Below are 26,700 nucleotides of genomic sequence, written 5' to 3' on the forward strand. Positions count from 1 at the left end.
GTTGCATCCAACAGTGTGACTGCATGAGCAGAACAAATACTGTTCATGCAATAGAACTTCCTCTCCCTCTCCCCTCTCCTGCCCGATCTGCTCTCCCTAACCTTCAAGAGCAGGTTTTGGGTGTATCTGTGGAAGGGGAGGAAAAGTTCTACTGCGTGAGCATAAGTCATTTGTCATGTTCAATGACTTTGTTGGATACAAATCCTTACATTGAGGGTTGACCCTACCATTAGGCAGAGTGAGGTGGCTGGCTCAGGTGGATGAGTTCGGCTGTCACGAAAGGGCAGCAAATATTTAATTTATTGTCATATTTTTTTTGCTAGGGAGAGGGAGAGATGCTTGTGGTATTTTCTGCATGTGCCAACATAACTTGGCCAGTCTTGGTTACTATGCACCTTGACTTGAAGAGTGCCACCATTTGCTGCTCTGCCTCAGGCAGCAAAATGTCTTGGATGGCCCCTATTAGCCACTTTATACTTTCAACACTAACATCAATACAACTAACCATCACTACACCTTTTTATGCCTCGCATACAATACATGCCAACTTCAGTTCATACTTATTAATAAAATGTTCTCTCACCTTGCACAGTGTAGATAAGCCCCATTTAGATGTTCTCCATCACTGACAATCCAGTTCAACAAATCCTCACTGAATAAGCCTACATCTTAAGCACGTTCTCAGGCCTCTGGGCTCCCCTAAGAATGCTTAAGTTCTTTAGTGAACTGAGGTCCTAAAAGGGTAATTCCTTGGTCCTGACTACACCTTAATTTATACAAACTATGAAGACATAATCCATGCCAATTCTTGTGTGTGAAGGCTTCAGTGCATACGCACAATAGCTGTAATCCCTTTCGAAATCCTACTAGTTCCTCAAAAACTTGTTCACACCGGTTTTTATTAAATTTGTGTATAAATTGACACGAGAAAGTAAAATCATGGCTAGGTGGTTGCCATCTACTGCCCTGCTTCTGCAAATGAAATCCATGACTGGAGAGAAAAATGGTTTGTGTGTGGCATTACCATAGTTTGTCAGATAACAGATATTGTAGACTTGTTTTTCACTATATACTCATACTGTTTGTTTGTTTGTTTGTTTGTTTGTTTGTTTTTAGAATAAAAAAGAACTCAAAAGGTGGGTGTGTATGTGTCTCATACCTGCGTTTCATGTCTTCCCCCAAATTAAGAGTTTTAGGTGTCCAATAACAAGAGAGCACAATCAGTCCAACTAATGGAACCTGATATCGTTATCTATGTTTGTTACATACAAAAAGAACGCTACCACAGAATTTTGTTGTGGAGTCTAATTATGCATATCGGCATCGGCACCTGGCATTCTCACACAGTGGACAAGGCCTCAGGATCTTAGCGAGACTCACACATGCTGACACCTGTCTGGTGCCCCCTTGTGCTAGGCACCTTGAGTTGTGAGTAGCTGGATAGGGAGTGCTCTGTATTCCAAGACAGTGCTGCTCCAGGCACAGTGTGAACTATCATCTAAGTTATGTCAGGATTGGCTGTGGGTGGGAAGGGATGCAGAATTACCATACAAACAGGTCCCAGAAACACTCGAGCCCTCTTCACCATGATGCATCTAGAAAGTTGGGCAGACTGCACACCTCCCACTTTGCCTACACAGAATTTTGGTACAGTCCAAACACAGGATTGCTCAAAGCGTCATCTGTTATTCTGGATACTGCTGGCATGCTTAAACAGGCAACAGAAGTCTCTTGCTTTTTAAAAAGAATTTATAACCCCATTTTCTACAAAACCTTATACCTTGAAGGTTGCCTCGCAACAAAATGATGCGAGCATGCTCCAGTTCGTACATCTTTCGCTACTTTTCACACCAATCTCACTCTATGTCTGTTCCAGGATGTAAGGTCTATTGTGGATTTTTTGGACTATGGTTAAGATTGTCACTTGGACATTTCTGTACCTCTTATTCCCTGCTAGGAAGCAGATTGTTTTACACTGACATGTTGTGTATTAAAACACAGAAGTGAAAACATGGCACACATCTCCCCTCCCTCCTTCTCCCCACAAAGGTCTGGTAATCCTGTGAAGTCTCGGTGCTAATCCATATTCCACAATCATTATACTCTCTCCCGTCCCCCCACCAAAGTACAGTCATCAGCAGAATCAGGTGATATATAAGAATTACAGGTTTTCCAGCACTACCCTCCCTCGGCCCAAAAAAAACCCATCAAGAATTTGGTAATATATTAGGCCCATAATTAACATGACTAACAAAAGATGTTGGAACTGCAGCTAAGTTCAACACATTTCCATTTCTCAAACCTCAGAGAGCAAGCACATTATCTTTGTGAGTTAGCAAAGCGTTACATAACCCATAAGTCAGGCTCTCCTAGACATTAAAATGGATGCTAAACCACATGGCCTGGGGCCACTGCCCATTTGTATTGCAAACTTAATAACAATAATACACCAAACTCAATCATTAGACATTATTTGGGGGGGGGGCAAAGCAATCCAGAATCCAGCATGATATAAAGTTTTTGATATGCTTTCATGAACAAGTTCCAGGCAACACCATCATCATATGAATAGAATTCCCTTAATATAGCAGAAGTCTGCTTATCTGCTTAAAAAAAACCCAACCTTATTATTGTTGCTTTTCTGCAACCTACCTACTGTTGGCCAAAGTTGTTTATATGTCAACCTTGTGTAATTAAGGACCAAGTGATATCGACCTGTGCCTCAACTATTTGGGCCTAATGGATCAGGCCGCAGAAGCGGTTGTGAGCCTCAAGGCTGAAATTTCTGACATAGAAAAATGCAGAAACCATACCATTTTTATTACTAACAAGCAGGGAGGTGAGATAAATAGACTTCCGCTGTATTACATGGGCATGAACACATACAATACTCAGATGCGGTCTGCACAACCCACACCACGGTTAGATGCAGATTGGTTTCTGATGATTAAAGAGTGTGCACCTCATACCATCATATCCTTTGGGGGAAATATCCCTTGATTGCACCTTGGGAGCTATGGCTCTCTTGCCATATGCATGGTTGTCATAACTGTTATATTCAAACGTAGTCTTAGAGTATTTCTCTAGTTCCTTGGCCAAGTTGGAGCGGGGCGTTGTGGTGGGGACATTGTTTCTGTAGCCATACTGAGGGATCTCCAGCTGCTTAACAAAACACATGGGCCTAGAAATTAAACAAAGACAAACAAACATGTACAGTGTGTTAGACAGATAATACACAATTTGAAGCCTTGATAGTAACACTTCTTTCAATTTGTTTACTGCACACAAGCAGCAGCAATGCATTTATTTATTTATTTATTTTAGCGCTTAAGTTGTGTTTTAGCAGGACACCTTCCTTCAACAAATGCCCAGAGAAAACAAATTATAATTACACCACATGTGGCTAATAGCAAAAGAAATAGGGAAATGGTCCTATTAAAAAACAACAACAACAACAACACGCACACACACACATGTATGTTCCCTTGCTATACAAGGCAATAAGGGGAGGAGCATAATTACAGCAGCTCTGCAATGAGATAGCAAAAGTTATCTGAGCATATTACATGTGCATATAAGTTTTGGAGCAATAGCAATTACAGGGCCTACCTGCTCCTGGAATACTTTCTAAATCTAGGATGATCAAGGTGTGGGTAATGAGTCCACATGTGCTTTGATATCTAGTGTGTCCACCAACCTCCTGAAGTTTATTCATTAAACTATACTACCACCGGACCTATATTTAACAGCACTAAAATTTTGAGCTGGATAGTGCTGGTACCATCAATCTTTTCAGCTCCCCAAGAGGGCATAATGGTTGACATGCCTCCTTTATACATACTTTTTTCTCACCTACCATGAATAAAAGGAAAACCTCATATTAGCAGGCTTGTTTGGTGAGATCAGACATTTTTAAAGTTCTGTGATTTGACTATTTTGCTGTTTCTTTGCAATATCTATGGTCTTATTTCAACTGCTGTTGACCTTACTATCGCTGGGACCTCATTATTGCAACAAATCATGGTGTGTAATACTGTGTATAAAATTAGAAGCTTCACACAACCCCTCCCCCGGAAGAGACCAACTCACGTCTCTTCGAAGGTGAGGGGTGGCAGGACAAACTCATCCCTGATAAATGTGGCAATGTCATTTTCAAGTACTTCCCCATCGCAATCATAAAATGGTAAATATATAACAATGCAAAATTTTAAAAAAACATCATGTATGTAATAAAAAAACCATCTAAGCTGAAATAAAATACAGATGGCAGATTTGCTCCAATGCATGTGTGTAAATTTGTTAAAGGAAAGCCTCAACTGCACCATCATGGATGGGATCTCTGATACGTATTACAGTGGTGCCTCGCTAGACGAATTTAATTCATACCACGGGTCAATTCTTATAATGAAAAATTCGTCTAGCGAATACCATAGGAATGCATTGAATTTTTTTTAAAAAAAATTGCGCATAGGAACGCATTAATTGAATTTCAATGCATTCCTATGGGAAACCGCGATTCGCTAGACGAATTTTTCGTAAAACGAATTTGTCTAGTGAGGCAACCTCCGCTCAAAAAATCCGTTCGTTATTAGTTCGTAATTAGTCTTACAGGGCGTTTGTCTAGTGAGGCACCACTGTTGTTTGTTTAATAAGATGGTCTAATAAGATTGGTTGGCTCTGTGCCTCTCAAAGTGAATGTGAGAAATGTTACATAACCATAAACTTTTAGACATCTAAAGTATTATTTTGTTGGAATTTAGGTAAAAGATACGTATGTATAAATAAGATTTTATTACTCATCCACTTTGATTTTATTTCACACGCTGGGGTGGAAAATTACTTCTGAGAGAAAAGAGCCCAATAGTGTTCTGCAAACACAGAACCTAGATCAATAAAGCAAAAAGCTGCTTATACTGTGCCGTCAAAACAAATACTAATTGTACACTGGATCACATATTCTGTAAATCAGATTTCTTCTTAAAAGGCTTTTAAAAATGTATCCTACTTCACTTGCAGTGCAAAAGGATTATTTCCCCAGGAAGTAACCAGGCTTCAGTTCTGGATGCCAAAGGCACCACCACCATTTTGCTCAGTCGGAAGACAAAAAGGCAGAAGCATGTTGTTGCAGCTAGGACACATCTTTAGGTCAAGGTGTGCAGCAAAGAAAACCCCCCAAAAAACTTGGGCACTTCTTATGGGTTACTCTGTTTGAAATCAAGTTGACGGTAATAACAGCAGTCGATACGTGCTTAGCAAGCACAAATATCACAGGGTGAACTTCAGAGTTTTCATCTTAAGATGAAGTCAAATCTGAGGTGACAATGTAACTCAGATCACCTATCAAGATCTGAGAGGCACGACAGTCCCAGCGGCAAAAGCAAAAGTGCCAAAACATCTAATTGAGGAATCTGTCAAAAGCTCAGGTGCTGCTTCTTATAAGTAGCTTCTTCTGCATGGCATTTGACTTTGCACTAAAGAAATTCTGGTTCGAAAGCAATAGCAAGGCTACACCAGCTTTGTTCTGTTTCTCTTGGCAGCAGCCGTGGAAGAGTTATCTGTGGTATTGTTGTTTTGATCAACAAAGGAGTTTCCCCCCAAAATTGTATCTGAAGCGGAAGAGTATGTGGTACACCAAACCCTAAATTTGTAAACTCACATCGCATTTCTGAATGATGAACAAAATCAGCCATGCTTCTTAAAAATAATCTTGTTTTTCTAATGGCACAGGGAAAGCACACTGGTACATATGTGATGTCTGCGCCTAATTTAACTATCACCCCCCCCCTCCATTTTTAGACTGTAGAAGAAGCCAGAAAAAAAAATACCAGGGGAACTCTGCAGTGTTTGGCTTTCAAATAGTGGCATTCACTATTACCGGTAACAAGTTTTTACCGTGCTTTGCATTTTCAGTCTTCCAGATTATTGAGTGATTTGCAACAAAACCTGCAGTTCCAGGGCACTACTAAATGAATTTTCAAATACCATTTGAATGAAGGTTAGAAACATCATTAGAAGTAAAAACCACCACAAGATTTCTAGGCTAAAACACAATTCCTGCTCTCTTTTGTGTATGGACGATACTATTAAAATGTCTTTGCCACTGGATTTGCATTGCCATTGGATTAATGAGAGATCTGAAGGCACTCTAAATGTAGCTTCAGACATCATGTTTGTGGGTAAATGCATGTGGAAATGAATCCAAAATAGCCCAGCATGTTTTGACCAAACCCTCAGCTTTGAGCTTGAGTTTGGCTGGATTTTTTCAGATGGTCCAGTATCAGGCCACTAAAATTGGTCATTAGACGTGTCATAGTGAGAGAGGAAAACAGAATCTAAATCTATACATTCAAGTTAAGCCATTCTGTTAATGTTTATAATTAACTGGTTTCCTGACAGAAAACTCTCTCTCTTTTTTCCCTAGGAAATGCTGTGTAAATCTACATATATGCATTTAATTAGAAAATATTACAGCAGTTGGGTGACCTACACAGCACAGGACTTAGCCTTAGGATCCTGACTCTCAAGATTCCCAAGAAATGTTACTGCTTCAAGGAAATGCTTATAGGTTCTGCACAGGACAACCTAGAACTTGTATTCCTGAGGAATGAGATGAATCATGAATTATTGGCAGCAATAAAACTGTAAGCCATATGATGGTGTAACTTCATCATTCTTTTTAGAGAGAATAAGAAGCCAACTAAACCTCAGTGGGTGGTTTTCATTGTTAAATCTAAGAATGAAAATACTTTTGAATTAGAAATCCATACTGGCAAACTAAAATTTTGAAAAATAGGGCTTCTGGTTTTCATTTAAACTGATATTTACTAGTAAACGCCTGCTGGAAAAAACAAGACTTACCGGTAAATATTAGTTTATTTCCCAAAGATATCAACTTTTTTTCACACTGTTCTTAGTTTCAGAACTCCAGCAGGCAGCTTTACACCAAACAATGCCTAAGACAAAAATGAGCTTTTCAGCTTTATTGATATTTGCCAAAAAAACATTAACCCACCCACCCCCAGGGTATATTGGTAGGCAGATAAATGCTGAGAACAGGATCCAGAAGCCCTAATTCTAAACACTTCTTCAAGGGTCGTATACTCTTTTTTTAAAAAGTGCTCAGGCTAACTTATTATGCAATTAATCTGGTATACACTATTAAGTGTTAGAGCAACTCTTAATACCTCAAGACACGATCTGATGCCTGGTTTGATTTGGATGCATCACAGCTCTGATGCTTCTCTTGAGCTTTAGCCAGTTTCTCTGCTGCAGCAATAGGACATCCCGAGAGGCTGCAATTACAGAAAGAAAATGTAATTGTCGTGTCCTGAATAGCTTCATAGAGCCCTTCTTAGTAAATATAAGGAGGAAGCTTGCCAGGAACAAAATAATCTGCTTTCTGATGCCCTGAGTTACTCCTCTTCGATGCACAACTCTAGCCTTTAAAGACACAGGGCTGACATCATTAAAAATAAAATAACTTCCTATCCCACTGTACATAAGAAAAGTTCTGTGAAGCGTGTGATCCACCAAGCCAAACATACTTTCCAAGCTACATATTGCGGCATGCCAGCCAGGTACTTGAATATTACCGTTTTAGCCGTTCTACAATTTCTGCAAAAAAATAAAAGTTTAACGAGCTGTTGATTAACCACCATAAATAGCTGGTGAGCTGCAATCAGCTTGATAGGTCACAAGTTCTGCTTTAGTTTCGTGTTCTTGTAGACGTGCAGGAGAACACTACTGCCAGGCAAACAGAATGAAAATCTGAAAATTCCACTTTGCAATACTGTCGGCAGGATTGCCAACAATCCTGCCGAGAGTATTATCCGCTTTGGAAAACTTTGTTGTTTATATCACTACACTGGTATTTCAGTGGCAATGATGTGTAGGCCAAATTACGCAGGTTAACACATTACACAATCATTGTTTTGCTTTTAAATTAAGGCTGCAACCCTGAAGCTGCTTATTTGAACATAAGTTTTGCTGAATTCAGGACTTACAACTGGTAAAGATGGGGCTGACCTGCAAAATGAAGCTGTGCCAATCGTAAATCAAAATAGAATTTAGCCTATAAGTGAAGATATTGCTTGCTGCTGAAATGGATGGAAAGCTGCCTTGGAAAGAACCCAGAATGAGGATACAGGAGCTATGGAGCTGAGCATATAATGACAGGTCTGCTTCTGCTAGAAAACAGTTTATGAGAAAAATAAACAACACACTGGAAGTAGCATATATATGAACATTATGACGAGGTAAAGGAAAAGTTGTTTATCTGGTCATAGTTTGCAATATGCTTATCTGATTTCAAAATTTCTACAGAGGAAATCAATACACTTTATGGCAGAATTCTGAACAGAACTTCACTCTGAATCTTCCTGAGATCTAGAAAGTCATTCTCCCTTCTATAGGGGGAAAATAAACCATAAAACCATAGAAATGTTTAAGAGAAGACACAATACAGTAGACAAAGTTTCCTAAACTCTTCCATGGATTACATGGCATGCACTGAGGTGACATGACCACTGGAGTTCATTCATTCAGACATCCTCCATGCCTCTTAGCAAGAGATTACTTTTGCTAACCAGCAACACCCATTCTCAAAGTAGATATCTTTTAGGGAGCATGGCAGAGGGGGCCAGGAATGGAGAATCAAATAATGCAGACAGAAAGAGGAGTGCCAAACAGCATTCCTTGATGTCTCAAAAGCAGTGGATCTGAGACATTGTGTTTTAATAATCCTACAGCTTTCTCCAGTGTATTGTCAAAGCCATGGACATTAAGCAGGGTCAATATTTTTATAGTCTCATTTAAGGTGGTGGACTCTCCTTCATTAGAAGTTTTTAAGCAGAGTTTATCTGTCATGGGTGCTTTAGTTGTGATTCCTGATATATTTATTTTTAACTTCTGGGCTCAATTACAGTGGGTTGGATCCAGAGTAAGCTAGTTGTTGCCCTTCACATTGGCTATATTTAAGGGCAGGTTAAAAACATTTGTTTGTCTAGGCCTTCAGGTTTTTGGTTGATGTTGACTCTGGAGCCAGTTATATTATTTATCGCTGCTGAGTTGGGTTTAAAATGTTTTTATTTTCATTTTTTTAAAAAGCTGCTATTGTATATTCTATGTTGTGAGCTACCCTGCTGGAGGAAGAGTGTGGTATAAAAGCAATCATATATAAATGAAGTCCCACTGATTTCAATAGAAATGAAAGTCAAATCACGAACACCACAATCCATGTTTACTCAGAGGTTAGTCTTACTGAATTCAATGGGGATAAGCCCCATTTATGTCGGATTCTCAGTCTGGATCCAACCCTTTTATCTTCTGTAGCTTCGAATGGGACCATCTCCAAAAGCAAATTAAAAAGAAAACAACTTCCTGTGGATTTTAAGATAATTTGAAAATAATCCTGCTGTTTTAGTCCTTTATACTAGAAGACTTTACTATCTGTGTATAGAAATGTATTTATTTATTTATTTATTTATTATAATTTCCAGTTCTACACAATTTGTTATTCACAATGCACTGGAATCCACAGCACTTCATGAACAAAAAAAAAAAGGTTAGTAGGCTAACATGGTGTAAAGAAACTGGTTCTGGTTCTGATTAGATACACCTTATTTTAGTATCATCGGTGATATTCTCCAGAAGTGCCATTTTAGATTTCAATCAGGTGGCAAAGAGATTTCAGTAGAGATGAGGGGCTTTTGTGTGTGTCAGGATTCGTATCATGGTTAAGAGGCTACTCTTTGAAATATTAAAGTGCATATTGTGAAGAAGCAGATCATTTTAAGAAATTTGTCGCAGCTACTTTTTTTGTGCCTCAAAACAACCGGAAATGCAGGTGACTCATATTCAAATACAGGTGAGAAATGATCACAAGCAGCCTAAAGCATTGTGGGAAGGAAGGGTAGTTAGCTACCTCTCCCCCAATGATAGAAAATACCTATTGCAGCCTGCTGAAGGAATTTAAACTTGTATATTCAATTCTCGCTTAGGAAAGGCAAATGCTGGCAAACAGTGACAAGCCTTGAAATATAGCTTATTATTTGAATTAACTGTGCCCCAGAGTTAATCCTCCCATACGATAAGCCGTAAAGGACAATCAAACTGAGCACATCAGTCCACCTGCTCAATTAAAGCCCAGAGCATCTTCACACACACACACACACACACACACACACACACACACACACACACACACACACTTGTCAGGAGACTTTCAGAGGTGTTGTTGCTGTGAAATGGTATCCACCTACATTATAGCTCAGTGAGCACATCATCTTACCTTCTGTGAGAATTCCTGTTGCTATTTACGTGGCCTCGGCCTGTGCAGCCTGGTGTAGGACACTTAAGAACGTTTTCATGCATGGCAAGAACTTGACAAGGAGAAGGAAAGGAAACAGCAGAGTGTGGAAACAACAACAAGAAGAAAAAGATTTCAAGTCCCAGTTTGTAGGAAGCCATTTTAGTACAAAGCAAGATTAATTAATGATCAGCATTCCTGAAAATAGACACGTGACAGGTATAGCCAATAAAAGCCTGGTGAAGGAAAGATGTGTTGTGGTACTCATTAACATGGGGATGATGTTAATACATTAAGAGTTATGGAGGGCAGGTTATCTAACAATTAATGTGTCTCTGGTGTGACAGTGAAGCAGGAGGCTGCATACATAAGCACTGAGCAAAAGCACTGAACAGAACAGTGGTGAGTTGGAGGTTGGAGCAGTTTTAAGGTGCATATATGTAATAATGAACTGATTAGGTACACAAAACGGGCATCCAGAATCTGGAGTCCATAATTGCATAAAATGTGTGCGAATTCTGAGGTGCTGAAAGCAGTACCAGAAAGATCTTTGATGCCCAGCTATGGAATTGGTTCCGAGCCCCGCAACTGCCTTGATTACGTAGGACTAGCACTTGTTAAAAGTTCAATGGCAGTTACACTCATGTGGTGATCAGAATAATTGCTTTAAAAAAATAATAATCTATAGCTGTCAATAAATCATAAAGGGTCCAAAAAAGAAAAAAAAGAGGGGGGGGAGAAACCAATATAAGCAAAGAATGTGAGCACATTTTAAAGTCAAGGGCGTGGTGGAGTGATAAATTAGGAATAAAAGGAGCCAACAAGGTCTGGTTTAAACAAAAATGGGTTGTCATTTTCCACCACCAAGCAAGCATTGGGGAGGGGCTGCAATTCAGCGATAGGGGAGCACACTACTTTGTAAATTGCATCTCCACTATTTTCCAGTGTGGGATTTGAAATATCAGGGATCCCATCCTACAGATCTCAAAGTCTCTGGATTCAATACAATAGGACAGTACTTATAATTTACTTGAACTGAAAACCATTATGTGCCAAACATTCACTTTTTTAAAAAAAAAATGTTTAGAAATAAATTGAGCTGCATCCAATTGGTGTGCATGTGTACAACATGGAAAATGCTCAAATCTGTGTCACTGTTGCTGGACGACTAATCATTTCAAAGGAACCAATCTTTAAAAAAATCATGTGTGATGCTTACACAAGAGCCTAGGACATAAGGATTAAAGCCTGTGCAAAATTGATTTAAAGAATAGTCACAACCACCATCATTCATCACCATCACCACACTACTAGCAGTGTACTAAAGATGTGAAAGCTTCACTTTGGATTTTCTGCTATTCAAAGCTGTTCTTGAAACATGCTTTACAAGCCCAGCACTGCAGGAGTAAGGTAAGGAGAGGGGGAAAAGAGATAGATAGAAAGAGAGAGATGATCTCACCTTTTTCACTTTTGTCACTACTGAACATGCAAACCGTTTAAAGCTATATTCTTCTTTGACTGGTAATGTTTTCTAAATGCTTTATGTTTACCATTTACGTTGGTGGTGGTGGTGGGGAGGAGATGAACCGCTTTGAGCAACTGAGTAAACATTTGTGTTTGAGAAAATTATAGGCCTTGCTAAACTGGAAATTGAATTCCTTTGATCAGCTCGATTCACACACCAGCTAAGAAGCAGTGTTGTTTCCTTAAGAGGGATTTCCCTTTCTGCGAGCTTTAAGGGAGACTACAAAATGGACAATATACTCTGCGGTTGATGCCTTCATTCCACTTTAACTCCAGACTGAGTAAGTGCTTTCAAGACTCAAAAGTTTCTTGCAGCTTCTCTCTCCAAATCTTCATTATCTATGGCTTTGTCATGTCATGAATGAAAAATACTTTTTTCACTTGATATATGTGATGATACCACATCACATGGTAATTACTTCTCAATATAATGGCAACATGCAGAAGCACTCTCATAGCGATATTGTTTTCAGTGGCAGATATATGAAGAGCTGCTTTGCGGAAAATGATTGTCTTCACCCTAACCCGATAGGGTGATCCTTCAGGAGAATTGAGACAGTTTCCTAGTAACACCGTGTGGAATTTGACTAAGTTCTAAACAGAGGAGACCCACTGAAATTAATGAACATGACTAAGGTCCCTTAATTCTAGTGGGAATTCTTGATCTCGCTACTATATTAAATATGTTGTTCTGATGTTTTATATTTATTACTGTATTGTTGTTTTTCATTGCAAGCCACTTCCAATACTGTTTTAATGGAAAAGTGGGGTGTAGATATTAAATCAAATACAGTGATACCTTGGCTCTCGAACTTAATCCGTTCTGGGAGTTTGTTCGACTCCCGAAACCGTTCGAAAACCAAGGCACGGCTTCCGATTGGCTGTAGGAGCTTCGTGCACTCAATTGGAAGCCGCGTAAGCTGCGTCAGACAAAACGTTCGCAAACCGGAACAATCACTTCCGGGTTTACAGCGTTTGGGAGTCAATTTGTTCGACAACTAAGCCGTTCGGGAGCCAATGAATCAAATCTACATGTAGCCCAGCTTTTAGAAAGCCATCACCTTGCAAAGACTGGATAGCTCAGTTGGTAAGAGTGGGGTGGTGGGGCTGACAAGTGTGGCGCTGATAATGCCCAGTCGCAGGTTTGGTCTCTGGGACAGCTGCCTATTCCTGCATTGCAGGAGGTTGGCCTGGATGACCCTCAGGGTCACTTTCCAACTCCATAATTCTATGACTGGAAGCCTTGTTTTTGTAGTGCTTTGAAGCCTCCCACAAAATCTGAGAATCAGATTAGTATATTCTTCTTAGCAGGTGGGTGGATGAGTCCTGACAATCTAAGACACTTATGGCACCTGTTTTTTTTTTTTTTACATATTCCCTCTCCCTTCATACCTCTTATACGATTGCAGCATTTTTGCACTAACATCCATGCAGAGCTGTATTACTGCAGGTCAACCACAATTCTAGAGGTCAAATATTTAAATTAATTGCTTGAATAATTAGATATATATATATATAAATTTAAAAATGAACCCAATTGCGTATTTTCAAAGTGGAAGGAACGTCAGCTCCTTTATTTGAACACGGGAGACTCTATTCAAGAGATGGCTATAATTACTCAGAATTGAAAGCAGTACTGTTTTGTTTTTTTCTGGTGGGGGGGGGAATACCTGTGGTATAGAGAAAAACAAGTGTTTGCAAATATCCTAATACTATCAGAATAAAAAGAATACAGCTTTAAAACAACTTTCTTCAAGCATAAAGGTTAGTATAGATGTGAACATGATGAAATAAAGGAAAAAATGCAAATATAACAGAAAACAGTTTGCTAAATTGAGACATATCATACTGGAAAAATGGGACAGAGAAAAAAAGAGAAGGGGAAAAAAGTTTCTTAACGCATGCTAGAAAAATTTGTGTGGAGTTTTATCCCCAGTTTCCATGAAACAATGTGGACTTACTTTCTGGAGGGACCCTATCTTTGTGTGGGCATCCTGACAAACTGCGGTGATGGGGGTAAAGCCCCGTTACATGGCCAGTTCCATCACACCCAGGGGTAGGACATTTGCTCTCTTTCTTTTCTGTTCTTGAGGGATCTATAATTTACAACAAATGTGTCAAGTGAATTATGTTTTTTTATTTTTTCAGATTTCCAAATGGACGAAGGTTCACTTAATGAATTCAGTTACTCTTTGGAAAATGTTCTCAAAGAACACTGGAAGAAAACACATCTATGACTGAAAACATTTTTATCTCCTGCTTCCTTCTTCTGTACCGTAGGCTCCTATGATCACAGCTGTCCTCCATTCATGGAGGGTAAATGGTGGTGACTTTCTTCCAGCAAAGCCACACACCACTTTCAACATAACTTCTGTCAAGCATTAGCTATAAGATGGCTCTGTTTTGAATTTGTTTTAAAAACTTTTTCCCTCACATATATTGAAGTCTTGAGATCTACTGCGGGAGAAATTCAGAGTACTGATGATAGTGGACCCAGCTCCTTGCCAAAATTATTCAAAGATGCAATGCAAATTAATTCTTTTTCAATGGCATGTTAAAACAGACAACACTGTTTCTCAAAAGCTTCCTACAGAATATAAGAACTTACAGAAAAGGATGTTTCTTTCCACTGAACATTAACTACAAGTTGTTGTTGTTTTAAAAAAAGTTAAGACTTGCTTTTAAATTGTTCTGTGAAGTCATCGTATATTTATAACACTTAGATATTCATAACAGTCATAATGAAGAGTTGCATCACATTTTGCTGTTTTCGTAATAACCTACGAAAATTATTTTTCTTATTACGCTTGTGTGTGCGTCTTTGCAGGGAATGTTGTGGAATTACTGCTGAAATTCATTTGGAATTAAAACTGGAACCCCCAATAACATTCTTTTACTGAATGCATGGTGGGGGTTGTACTAAAATACCCCTGCTCTTTCCATTCACACAATCGATTATCCTAGGCTAATTATCTCCTGAGCTAATTTCAACTTCTGATTTGTATCCATATTCTAGGGCAGGGGTAAGCAGCTCTTTAAGATGTCGCTGGACTTTAACCCCGATCAGTGTCAGCCAGCACAGCCCCTGGTCAGGGATGTTGGGAGTTGGTACCCAACTCTTTCTTGAGGGCACCATGTTGGCTATCCCTGTTCTAAGGAATCTGGCAGAGCATCAATACTAACTAGAATGATAGGAGAGGGAGGCAGATAAGAAAAGTAATGTACCGTACGTGTCATGATTCCTTGAAATAGCCACTCTCACCCTCAACCTCCTTGCCCCACTGGTTTTCTTCTTTCAGATCCCATTCTCCCCATCTCCTGCTTTGGTTAGCTTCAGTAGCAATGCTAAAGTTCTTGCTGCAGTACTGCAACAGCCCTGTGCTGTTGAGTGCCATGAAAGGCAATTTGGTTTTCATCTGTCTCGGCCTATAGAGGCGGGTACTGGGAAAGATGGGTGGAAGATACAACCAAAAGGGAAAGGGAGACGAACTGGACATAGACTGGACATAAGACACAGGAAGCTGTCTTATACAAAGCCAGGCCATTGGTCCATCTAGTCTGTCTACACTGGCTGGCAGCATCTCTCCAGGACTTCAGACCAGGGACATTTCTAGTCCTACCTGGAGAGACCAGGGATTGACTCTGGGACCTTCTGTGTGTAAAAAAAGATGCTGTACCACTGAACTACCTCTCTTTCATTTCTGACACTGGACCCCGCCCAAAAAGGGGGTCCTGTTCACTCTTTTTCGGTCTTTCCTATCTGACAACCATTAAAGGGAGAAAAAGTAAGCATGTATAAGGAGGAGAACCATCTCCACCACTTCAAATCATAGAAGAAAATTGCCTGTGACCTTCCTTGGTTATGCCTGTGTGAATCAGAGGCTGAAGTCAGCTGTAAGAGAATTGGCAATGCCTAAAAAGATAGGGTGATGATCCTAAAATAAATGATTGTGTAAATATCAGGGCTGTCATCTCAGCACCGTTTTCCAATTTGTGTGGCAGTAAAGCCATGTGTACAGAAACAGGCAGCTAGAGCTAATCGTATCTCCCTAACAAATACAACAATTCACTTTTTTAACATATTAAAAAAAACCAAGATGTCTTACACCTAAAATGTTAGGTGCAAAGCCACTTTCAGAGTTCAGCGGTACACAGTAAAGTTTACATGATTCAGGATAGTTGAGCAAAAGGACCCCTGTGAATTCTGATCAGAAGCTCCAGATCAGAACATCATCCTTTTATACTGTTGCAATGCTTTAAATGCAGTATACTAGGAATAATTCATATCCAGTATCAAACAAATGCAGCCAATGTCACTCATAATATTCTGTCAACCAAACTCAACCATTTTAGAATTCATCCTTTTAAAGCAATGTTTTCATTTTTATTTTATTTTTAAATTATCTATCAGCACTATGTGTTTGAACCTGGCATTATGACTCCCTTTGCTCCAGGAAGGACATTAATTCCCTTCAGAATGTTGTTATTCCACTGTCTCAAACCTCATAGGTCTCAATTCAAATCAAACATTATTTTTTGACAGCTCAAAGTTTGGAGAAATTAAGGTGCTTGCATTTTAGTACTTAAAGCACAGGTTAAAGCAAGAGATTGTATTCCAGGACTGGGGTTTCTAATTAGTGCTGATTACGGATATATTATACACTGATTCGCAACTCAAGCCAATGTACAGGAAACTCTGTGTTATTTGGCCTCTGCTATATATTTGAGCAACGATTTTTTTCTGCCAGCTCACAGAATAAAAGTGAGAAGCATATGCAGGAATTTAGCGTGCCACTCCAGGAAGGCTTTATAGTGGCGTGCAAACAGTCTGCTTTTACTCACGGCAGTAGTTTCCCATGACTGGCCTGCCATGATGGGAGCCAGTGCACATGCAACTAAAAGTGGCCAGTTTCATGCGCAAAGGCACATGCTTCCACACCTTGTGGTAAATGTGGCACTGCAGAGGGTTGGACCAGCTGACCTTGGAGGGAGGGTCCCTTCCAATTCAAGGATTCTATAATGCAGTGTGCCAGTCACCTATGGAGTCCCACCAACAGGTTATCAATAATCCTCCTGCTTCTGCTGCTTGCCTAAAAACTTCAAAAGACAGGAATGCTGTCGTACATCTGGCACACTACATAACATGGATGGGGAGACTGAATTTGCTTTGGTAGGCCATAAATTGTGCAGGCCTACCCTTAATGGTTTAAATCCAAAGGGTTTCGTTTAACTAGGTTGACAGGGCTTCCTGACAGCAGGAAGACCAATATATGCATAACCCCCTGCCAAATTTTAAAACAAAATTATAAAGCAACACAAATATTAAAATGCTCCATATTGGTGACTATGTCTGTGGCAGATTATTCAGCCCAAGAAAACAGAAAGAAATTAGTATTGGAGCTGGGAATAGAACTCATCAATGTCTTTCTCTATGTCTCTGAAGTTATGTTACCTCTTGACAGCCATACCATTCATTTGCATACATAAAGCTTTATGGAACTCTTTAGATAAAGCACTCTGATATGTTATATTGTTGTCCAAAGAATCCAGCCAATAACAGCATTGGGTGATATCCAATATCAGTCAAACTCAGAGCTGACCCATTGAATTCAATGGGACTACTTTTAGTATGATTTAGTTGACTATCTCTCAGAGTATTTTGGTTCTTTCTATTTCATATGACAATAATCAAGCGCAACAAGGTACAGTTAACTCAAAAGAGTATAAATCTTCACATCTTAGTTAATTAGATAATAAATGGGAGGGCATCACTAAGATCAATGGATATTACTGAATTATTGCTATTCATGGGGCTGAACCATACAGTATTCACATCTTAATTTGAAACTCAAATCTGCCTACTCATAAAAACAATGCTTTAACTGTAGTCACTAAAGAGTAGTGTATTTCAAGTACAATGCTAGAAACAAGTTAGGCTGAGCGAATCAGAAATGTGGGGCAGGCTCTCTTTGTTTCTTGGTGACTGTTATGGAGCTTTACTATCAAAATGATTATTTGGTCCAAACAAGGAATGGAAATAGCTTTATCTAGTGTAAGAAAATATTGAAGGAGAACTTAATACTGACACTTGGGTAATTCAATTTAAAATCATAAATATTTCCCTACTGCCATAGGGAAAGTTGTTGTTCTCTACCAACTCTTGATACAATTGTCCAGCCAGGACTGCAATATTATCAGATATAATTTTGCAACGGTGAGGTTAGGGACACAAAGACGTCCGGATGCTTTCTAACATGGAAAAGCATATATCTATAGAAAGGATTGCCTCTCGCAATGTTTTGGAACCCACCATAGGAAAGCAGCGGAAACAGAATTGTTAGGCATTCCTTTTGATGCATCTTCTTCCCTACATTAAAGTGTGTGTATATTCCCTGAGATGTGTACCACTCATCTCCCCCAGGAGGAGACACAGTTGAGGGAATCACCTGTACTTGATGATGAGTGGTGTTAGAAGGTCATAGCCTTCATTCATTCGCTTTTAAATTTTTTACAGTAGAGCAAAGAAGGTATTTGGTTATTTATTTTATCCTGCTCTTTGAAAAGAATTGAGTCTGGACCCCAAGTTTCAGGTTAACATTGCCCAAACTTTCAACTTTAGATCTAGGTATCGCTTGTGACTCCTGTTAGCATCATTGCTTATATTTACGTTCAAACCCCCAAAGGTACAGAAGCACCTTCTTTTTCCCCTGAGGGGGTAATGTTTAAATGATATTGGGTCGTTGATTAAAGGCATGTTTTAATATTATAATATATTTTGTAAGATAAGCACATTATTATTATTATTATTATTATTATTATTATTAAATTTTTACTTGAATGGTTTCTCAACTATTTGCTGATTCGTACAGTGCTTTCTTTCCTTTTTTAAAAAAACAGACTGTATTTTTTCCTTAATTGCAATAACAAATCAGTATTGAAGTATATACACATTACTTTATTGTAGCATGTAATGGGACAGTGTGTTTTTCCTTGTATGTAAAAATAAGCATTCCTGATCAATTTGAGATATTTATTTGCCTGGACAAGCATAATGGGCATAGCATGCCAGAAGCAATTCCCATAATTGCGGCAACCATGGTGAAACTGTTTGCCACTCATACAAATTGGTGCTTGCCACATCCATGATTTCCTTGCCCATACATTACACTTGTTCATACAAGTGTGTGCCCCAAAGTAATTTGCATGTACATAAAAAATGTATTGGGCGAACTGCCTCAAACGCAGTCAATAACTCAGGTGTTAGTATACGACAGTGGCTCAAAACTGGATTGCAAGAAAGATTCATGCTTTCGTCATACTTATGTAGCTTATGAGGGATGTATGGGTCTTTTATTTGTCTTACAAACTTGGCTTAAGGAAAGAAAAAGTCTCCTGTGCAGATATATTGAAAATAATGTTTTAATATCATAATTATACTTTACAGCCCTGTTACCAAGTTCATAATATTTTTTTTAAAATACAGCATAACAATTTAATAAAGTGATGCTTTGAAAAGCACAGCATCATCCATAACCATCTAGGTTATTCACACCTCCCTCCAATGATTCTGATTCCTCAACTCCCATTAAAGTTAATGGGAGTGAAAAGTATTCTGCTGTTGGGAAACTTTACAAGAATGCAGACTCATAAAAATAGCATGTTGATATTTACACTGTATATACCCAGACATAATACATGGTTAGGGTAATTGTTTATGTTTTGTCTTTTTTGTCTTATATATTGGATAATTGTTATGGTAGCACCTTAGCTATTTCCACAAAGGCATGAAACCAGTGGAGTGGAATGCATATAAGAAAGAAATTGCTATTGATCTCAGCCCAGGCCAAAGCATGCCTTGCATAGCAAATGATTTCCATTACCTTACTATTAAAAATAATTAATGTGCAGTCGTTGCCCCTATCTCATGTTATCGGTCACTCAGATACTATTCAATTTCTATCAAGCAACTCTACATTTTATATGGGAGAGGGTTCATCAATAACCACCATCTGGTTATAATTTTATAAATCAAGATGCGCCACACAGTCCAGTCTATAAAAATATGCATTTCCCAGCTAATTGGCTGTCTTGCACAAAATCTTAACGGATAAGTCAATTCATGCAAGATGTATTTGCCTTTAGTTTGAAAATCATAAAATATATTCAGCATTTCAGGATAACCTTGTCTCTTTTAACATGATCTCTTGTTCCCTTTGCTGCTCCTGGCACAACGTAATGTTCTACCTAAAGACACAGAGCATTACTTTGAACTACTTGTGCTTTTAGAATTATTTTTTGAGTGCAAAAAACACATTCAGGTGCATGGCTTGTTAAGATTCACCCCATAGTTCATCATAATACAACATACATTAGATAGAAATATTACCTTTACCATAATATGGCTTTTTGACATGGCCGTCACTGGACTTAGACTTCCTGTCGTCTCCAGAAAGCTGTCTCGGAGACTGCTCCTCATAGGATCTCATATTATCCCTCCTTCCAGCTTCCATTGCCATTTTTTCCCTCATGGCTTTTGCTCTTTCTGTTTCTAAAGCAATCGCTTTCTCAAGCAGCGTTAAGTTTCCTTTCGTCATATCAAATACCTCTTCCGACCTATCTGAAGTTACAGAGGCGGTGTCGTCATCTCTTTCGTGACACCCGTCCTCTTTTGCACAGCTAGAAAAAGTTCTAGATCTGGGGCTCAACTGTTCTTCAAGCCTCATTAAGTTCATCATATCAGAATAATTCCTATCAGATGTCCTTCCTTGGAAATCATCTTCTTGCCGGGCATGTTGGCGAGAATTCATGTTTTGCTGTTGATTCCTTTCCTGCGGGTTTGTCTCGCTGAGTTTCCTGGCCAAATCAAAGCATTGGTTCCTCAAACATTCCAGGCTACTGAGACATACTTCTTCATCGCTCTCTTCCACCATTTTTTCTGTAAGCCCATTGTTGGTAGACTTCCCCAACATCCCATAGTTCATATTCCTGTTTTCTTGCTGAGACATACTGTCTGCATAATTTCTGTCATTAACGTTTTCTGAAAGCACTACACCATGTCCTTGTGCTAACAATTTCAGCGAGTCCACAGTTTCCCTAACAACGTCACTGTCTAAATCTAAACTCAGCTCACTCTTACGACCAACATTTTCATTTTTGTCGCTATCGTCTTCCAGGCTATTAGATGTATTGCTATTCATTTCTGATTCTGTCCTGGCTCTGTACGCTGCATCCTCTGCAATTTTGCCAAGATTTAACAATGACTTCGCCACCAGTTCATCGTAATTATCATACTCATCATTATTGTTATCATCTTTTTCTGTGTCTTGCATTCGAGTATTGTGACAATTCATTTGATGGTCTTCTGCATAGGAGGGGAAAAAAGAACAAAGAAAGAAAGAGAAATGGAAAAGGAAAGGGGAAAAAAGTGGCTAGAACTGGAACTGTTTTTGCAGTACCATGGACAGAACACAAACCGCCTATCAATCATACTTTAGCATACAGTGGCTCATAAGCACTAAGAAAACCATATTAACTGAATTTTAGGTTACAGTATTAAGAAAACAGATGGTTCATATGGAGAAAAGGACACTTATACCTTTGCAAATTTCTTAGTGAAGCATTACTGGACTTAGAAAACATATTTTCTTACCAATTTTTTAATCTGACATTATAATCTCAAATAGTTTTTAAACTTTTATTTTGACCTTTTCTTTCTACTTTGCTTTTTGAAAACAGTTGGATTATTTGTGTTAGTTTACTTGTGTGCGTTCTTTCAAAATATCCCCAATCCAATTGTTCAGCTGTTAACATTTGGGGATACACACACACACCTAAAAGGTTATTCATTTAAGCTCCACAACACTAACATATATTATAGTATTATTATATTATATTATAATATGTAATCACATTTTCCGAGAGGATCAAAAGACATGGGGCTCTTGGGGAAGTATGTAGTAGTTGGATGTTTCAATTAATAATTATAGACTGCATATCTCCAGCATATAATTTTAAAAATACAAGCACATAAAGGCATATGCATGCATTCTCAGAAAGCATTTTGTTTGTCCAAAGAAAGCAGGCAAAAACCCTAAAAAAAATAAATCACAATAGTAATATTTGCGAAATACTGCCAAGTGCTTATTAACTTATGTACAGTGGAACCTCGGTTTGCGACCGCAATCCGTTCCGCAGAGGTGTTCACTTGCCAAAGACACACTTCTGTGCATGCGCAAAGCGGCGATAGAGCACTTCTGCACTTGCACGCGCTGCACAGATCGCTTCTGCGCATGCGCGAACTGCGCAGATCACTTCTGCGCATCCGATGCCATGGAACCCGGATGTAAACACTTCCGGGTCCACGGCATTCGCTCGCCGAAGCGTTCATAAATGGAGGTAGTCATAAACCGAGGTTCCACTGTACTACCTTAGCACAAGTAGACATTTTGTTGATATTTCTGTTCTTATAATGGTTGCATAACAAATAGATTAATTTATCCTGTAATGCCTGTTGGAACTGTTGAAATACTCAACAGTAAGACAAAAACTAACTTTCATCACATATTTTTGTGCATACCCATCTCATCATTATTGTTATCAAACATTAACTGAAATGAATGGTAGCTATCCATTACACCAGTAATATTGTCCATCTATATATGAAAGCCATTCCTCAGCAACCCTTAACGCTCTGCCAGTCATGCAGAAACAACAACCAGGTTGGGACGGCGCAGGATGGAACAACCTAGATTCTCAGTAGCTGGGGTCACAAACTGGCAGGGAGCAGCTTTCTTTCCTTTCCCTTAACCCCCACTCCCACCCCATGAATGAATACTCCCTTCTCCCCTGGCCATATATGTGAATGACTTCTCTTCCCTTCCATAAGCAAAAACTGAGCCATTAGGGTTAGCATTGTGGTTGTTGGATATAAGCAACCTATCATGCCTCCAGTCAGCCAGAGGGCAGTGTTGAACTATACATTGTGGTTTCCAGCCATTCCCACCACCCGAGGCAGCCATGAAACTAGTTTCTACCATGTAGGCTTAGAATCCGAAGCCATCCTTGTAAATATGAAAAAACCCTGTAAGGACCTCTGCATGGTTTGCCTTGTGTGAATGGGGAAGAAGAGGTGGTGGATCTGGGTAGCACCAGATTACAAGCTTTTAAACTCTGCTGAAGATAGCAAAAGAAACCCCACCATGTTTTAATTTTAGAACTCAATTTTGCCTCCACCTGCCTCTGTGGTGCTTGTCCTCAGTAACAAAGATTCAACAGAGGACTGCAGCATGTAAGATACACTGTACACCCAAGAGAATCCTTGCAATCTATACAAGTCCTCCATCCACATAAATCCCATTTGCAATGCTGACTATTAGGTTCAATCGCTCTCAGGAAGGAATTCCCAGTTAGTTTATTTTTATGGCAGCATTCTTCAGTTTTTACCATGGGTGCTTCCCCTTACCATTGTGCCGGAGGTCAAACTAAAAAGTTACGAGAAGAATTGAAGCAATTATTACAGGGTTGCGAACTGGTCCAAAATGAGATTTTTCAGAGGCTTAGCTCATTCTAGTCCAGTCCTGCAACCTGGAGAAGCCAATCAACGTGTGAGGAAAGTTTTTGAACTGCAGTTTGCCAGCAGGCCCAAGAAATGTACAAGCTGCCTGTTAGAGTTAGAGATGTGAATCACATTGTTGGCTCTGACAGGGCTCTGATCATCCTTTCGTTAGGCAATGGGAGAAACAGGCTCCATCCCTGTATGCAGATATGTCCTGCATTTAGTGTATTGGGCAAATGCAAGTAAGGATCTTGCAGCACATGCATACTACCAAAGGTGTAATCACTGGCAGCCTCTTCAGCAAAGAACAGTTAACAGCCAAGCTACACTCCTTTCCCCCACAAAGTACAGTTCACTTAAGGTCATCTCAAACAGTACAATCACTAAAATGGACATCACCAAAGAACAAAACCACCCTAACTATCCCTCTAGAAAATGTGTATTATCTCTTTGAAGTGTCCATTTCTTCCGTTCCTTAGACTCCTCAGAATTGGGACCTGCAACTTGAGGTATCTGTGGAATCATGCTACATGCCACAAGTGTGTTGACGTTGAAACATATCTTGCTTCAATTTTTCTTAATCTCTTTTCAACAATCATAGAATCAGATCATTCCATAGAGACAACTGTCAAGAGTCCTGATCTGCAGGGATAGCCTTTATGAAAGGGGGGGAGGGTTGGAAACCTGAGATAGTTTTGAATTGTGGTGAAATACTGCATGGAGAACATGACATGAGAAATGCCTAGTTATGAACTCATGCAATGAGCTGAGGTAGTAAGGAGTATTTGCTGTTGGAAAAGAGCCATGCACAAGCCATGCACAAAGTAGCAATGGCTTGACTATGACAATGACCCAATTAGGTACAGGTTTTCTGAAATGATGGTGAGGGACAATACCTCTTCAGGCATTTGTGTAAAGCATTAAGGGCTCACCCACACTTCTGCTTGCCCTCTGCCTAGAAAGCACAGGTCTGAGTGGTTTCCCGCTTGACCCAAACTTTCTAGGCATGGGTCCAAGCGGTTTTCTCCTTGCCCCACCCCTTTCCCAGGGAAAACCCACTCTCTCACTCTAAATCAGAGCAAACATCAATCTGCTGATGAATAAACATAATCTGGAGGGTATAGATGTAAAAATAAAAATAAGTAAATAAATGAGTTGGAGGGCAAATGTAGGAGGTGCATTTGTGGAGGCTTTCCAGGCATTCTAGAACCATGGTAAATCGGGGTTCTAAAGCACAACACACATATTAGAAGACGCCAGATTAGAAGTTGCTTTTCAGTGTTTCTTCTTACTCTGAAACATATGTCAGTGTTTCAGGGATTCTGATGAAGAATGCAACTATAATTTAGTATTGGTAGCTGCCATAATCCTCACAGACAAAGGCTCCTAAAGCTTCTCATAATGGGCAATGCATCTGGGTCAGTTTGTGGAGGAGCTGTCTAACAGCATGGTGGGAAACAAATCATTATGATGGCTTTTTAAAGTTAGACTAAAATGGCAGGGGCAGGGTGGGGGTGGGGAACCCGTGGTCTTCTATATGTTGTTTGATTCCAACTCCCATTGGCTCCAGGGATGTTCCAATAGCAACTGAAGGAGCACAGATCCCCCGTCCTCGACTTAAATAATGCAACTATCATCTTTCTGGTGCAAACAGCAGGCAGTGCAACAGCAGACCAAAGAAGAAATGAAAGACCCACTCACATAATGGTTTTTCCAATATCTACTATGACAAGTATATTCTCCACAGGTAAATAGGGATTTTTCCTTCATAAAGAGCGAGTGCAAAAAGCCTCTGGCCACAATATGTGTTGATTTTTGACTCTTTTGTGCATAGGCCAGAGATCATTATACAGAATTTTGCTTTTCTATCATTGATCTATTGCCCATATGAAATTAACTGCTCTCTCTCTCTCTCTCTCTCTCTCTCTCTCTCTCCCTCCTTTAGAATACTTGGAAAATTTGTAGCCATTTCAAAACTCTTGGAAGCACTGCTGTCATCTTCCCTAACTATGCCAGCATTAAAGGCTTCACCCATGCATCCCGCATCATCTCTCTCCCCTATCAAACCACATCCTTCTTTTTTAGGTATCCTGCCACCTCTCTTCCTCTCAATTTGAAATGCTTCTGTTAAAATCAATTTCTTCTCTGGGAGGTGCCTCTGCTTAAATCTCTGCACTGTCTCTTTGTGTCACTTTCATGAACTTCAAGCACCTCCTGATCCTTACATTTAAGGCTCTCCACTTCTTTGGCCTTGACGCTTCTCTCATCTCTCCATACCCACTTTCTTGCTGTCTCTGTTCTGTGCAAACTGATCCGCTATCACTCTCTTTGATTCTCTCTACCTGTCTTTGCCTTTGTGCATCACCCATGCTGTTCCATGTGGTTTGGACAACCTTCGTTCATCTTGACAAGCCAACACTTTCTTCTCTGCAGATTCCCTCCTTAAAAACCACTTCTCCCTCAAATATGTTTATTAAACACATACAGTTGCCTGCAGCCATGTTATATCCCCCAAACCTGGTCTTATACTCCTTTAGCAAGTCTTGATTTTTTCCCCATTCACTTGGCCACCTCAAGTGTAGAGCAGAGGTGCACAATTCAAACAACTGACAGCAATTTTTACTCAAGAGTATGTGCAACATTTTAGCCCATTCTATTAACCCCTTTTTTCTTTCTGCTCGCTTTGCAGCACATTTGTCTTGGCACTCCCATCTTCATTAACTCTTCTCCTTTCTCTTTCTCTCTCCCCATCTCATAGCACTCTCTACTCTCTTGTAGGGTTGCCATATTTCAAAAAGTAAAAACCAGGACAAACATAGCTGCCAAGTTATCCCTTTTTAAGGGAAATTCCATTATGCTGAATAGGCTTCCTCGCGAGAAAAGGGAAAACTTGGCAGCTATGAGGACAAAAACGCCCAAAAATGTTATTTTTCTATTGACTTGACTAACATCCAGGACAAAGCAGCCCTACTCTCCAGTCTCTTTCTCCAGGATGTATGGCAGCCCTTCTCTCTTGTATCTGAATCTCATATATTTGCACAACCATTACTTTCACTTTCCCGCTTTCCTCAACTTGTGTGTTTCTTTTCACCCTCACGTCTCAGTTATATACCACTCTCCCCCCTTAACATCCCATTTCACTCTCCCCCTCATATTTAGCACCACCACAGAAAGGAATATGTTGGTTCCTTTTAGAAGATTTCAGAGGTGGCTTTGCCTTACAAAACTTACAGATTTGAGGCTCATTACAGGGATAAATACAAGTGTTCCATGGACAGCATATTACCAGAAGAGTTAACTATGTATTCTATTTTCT

At 39.5% G+C, this 26,700-nt stretch overlaps 1 protein-coding gene across 1 annotated transcript in view; it reads right to left on the reverse strand.

The window, feature by feature from the left end:
• MYT1L (myelin transcription factor 1 like) overlaps positions 1-26,700 on the reverse strand; it is a 178,030-nt gene that overhangs the window by 46,235 nt on the left and 105,095 nt on the right. Inside the window, exons 7-11 of the mRNA XM_088665685.1 lie at positions 20,217-21,191; positions 13,792-13,926; positions 10,289-10,379; positions 7,185-7,292; positions 2,970-3,181 (exon numbers count right to left, since the gene is read on the reverse strand). Of these exons, the coding sequence (XP_088521811.1) occupies positions 2,970-3,181; positions 7,185-7,292; positions 10,289-10,379; positions 13,792-13,926; positions 20,217-21,191 (1,521 nt within the window). The remainder of the gene's footprint in view (positions 1-2,969; positions 3,182-7,184; positions 7,293-10,288; positions 10,380-13,791; positions 13,927-20,216; positions 21,192-26,700) is intronic.

Source organism: Zootoca vivipara, chromosome 3 (genome assembly GCF_965207765.1).
Source record: "Zootoca vivipara chromosome 3, rZooViv2.hap1.1, whole genome shotgun sequence".
In the NCBI taxonomy this organism is placed as follows: Eukaryota; Metazoa; Chordata; class Lepidosauria; order Squamata; family Lacertidae; genus Zootoca; species Zootoca vivipara.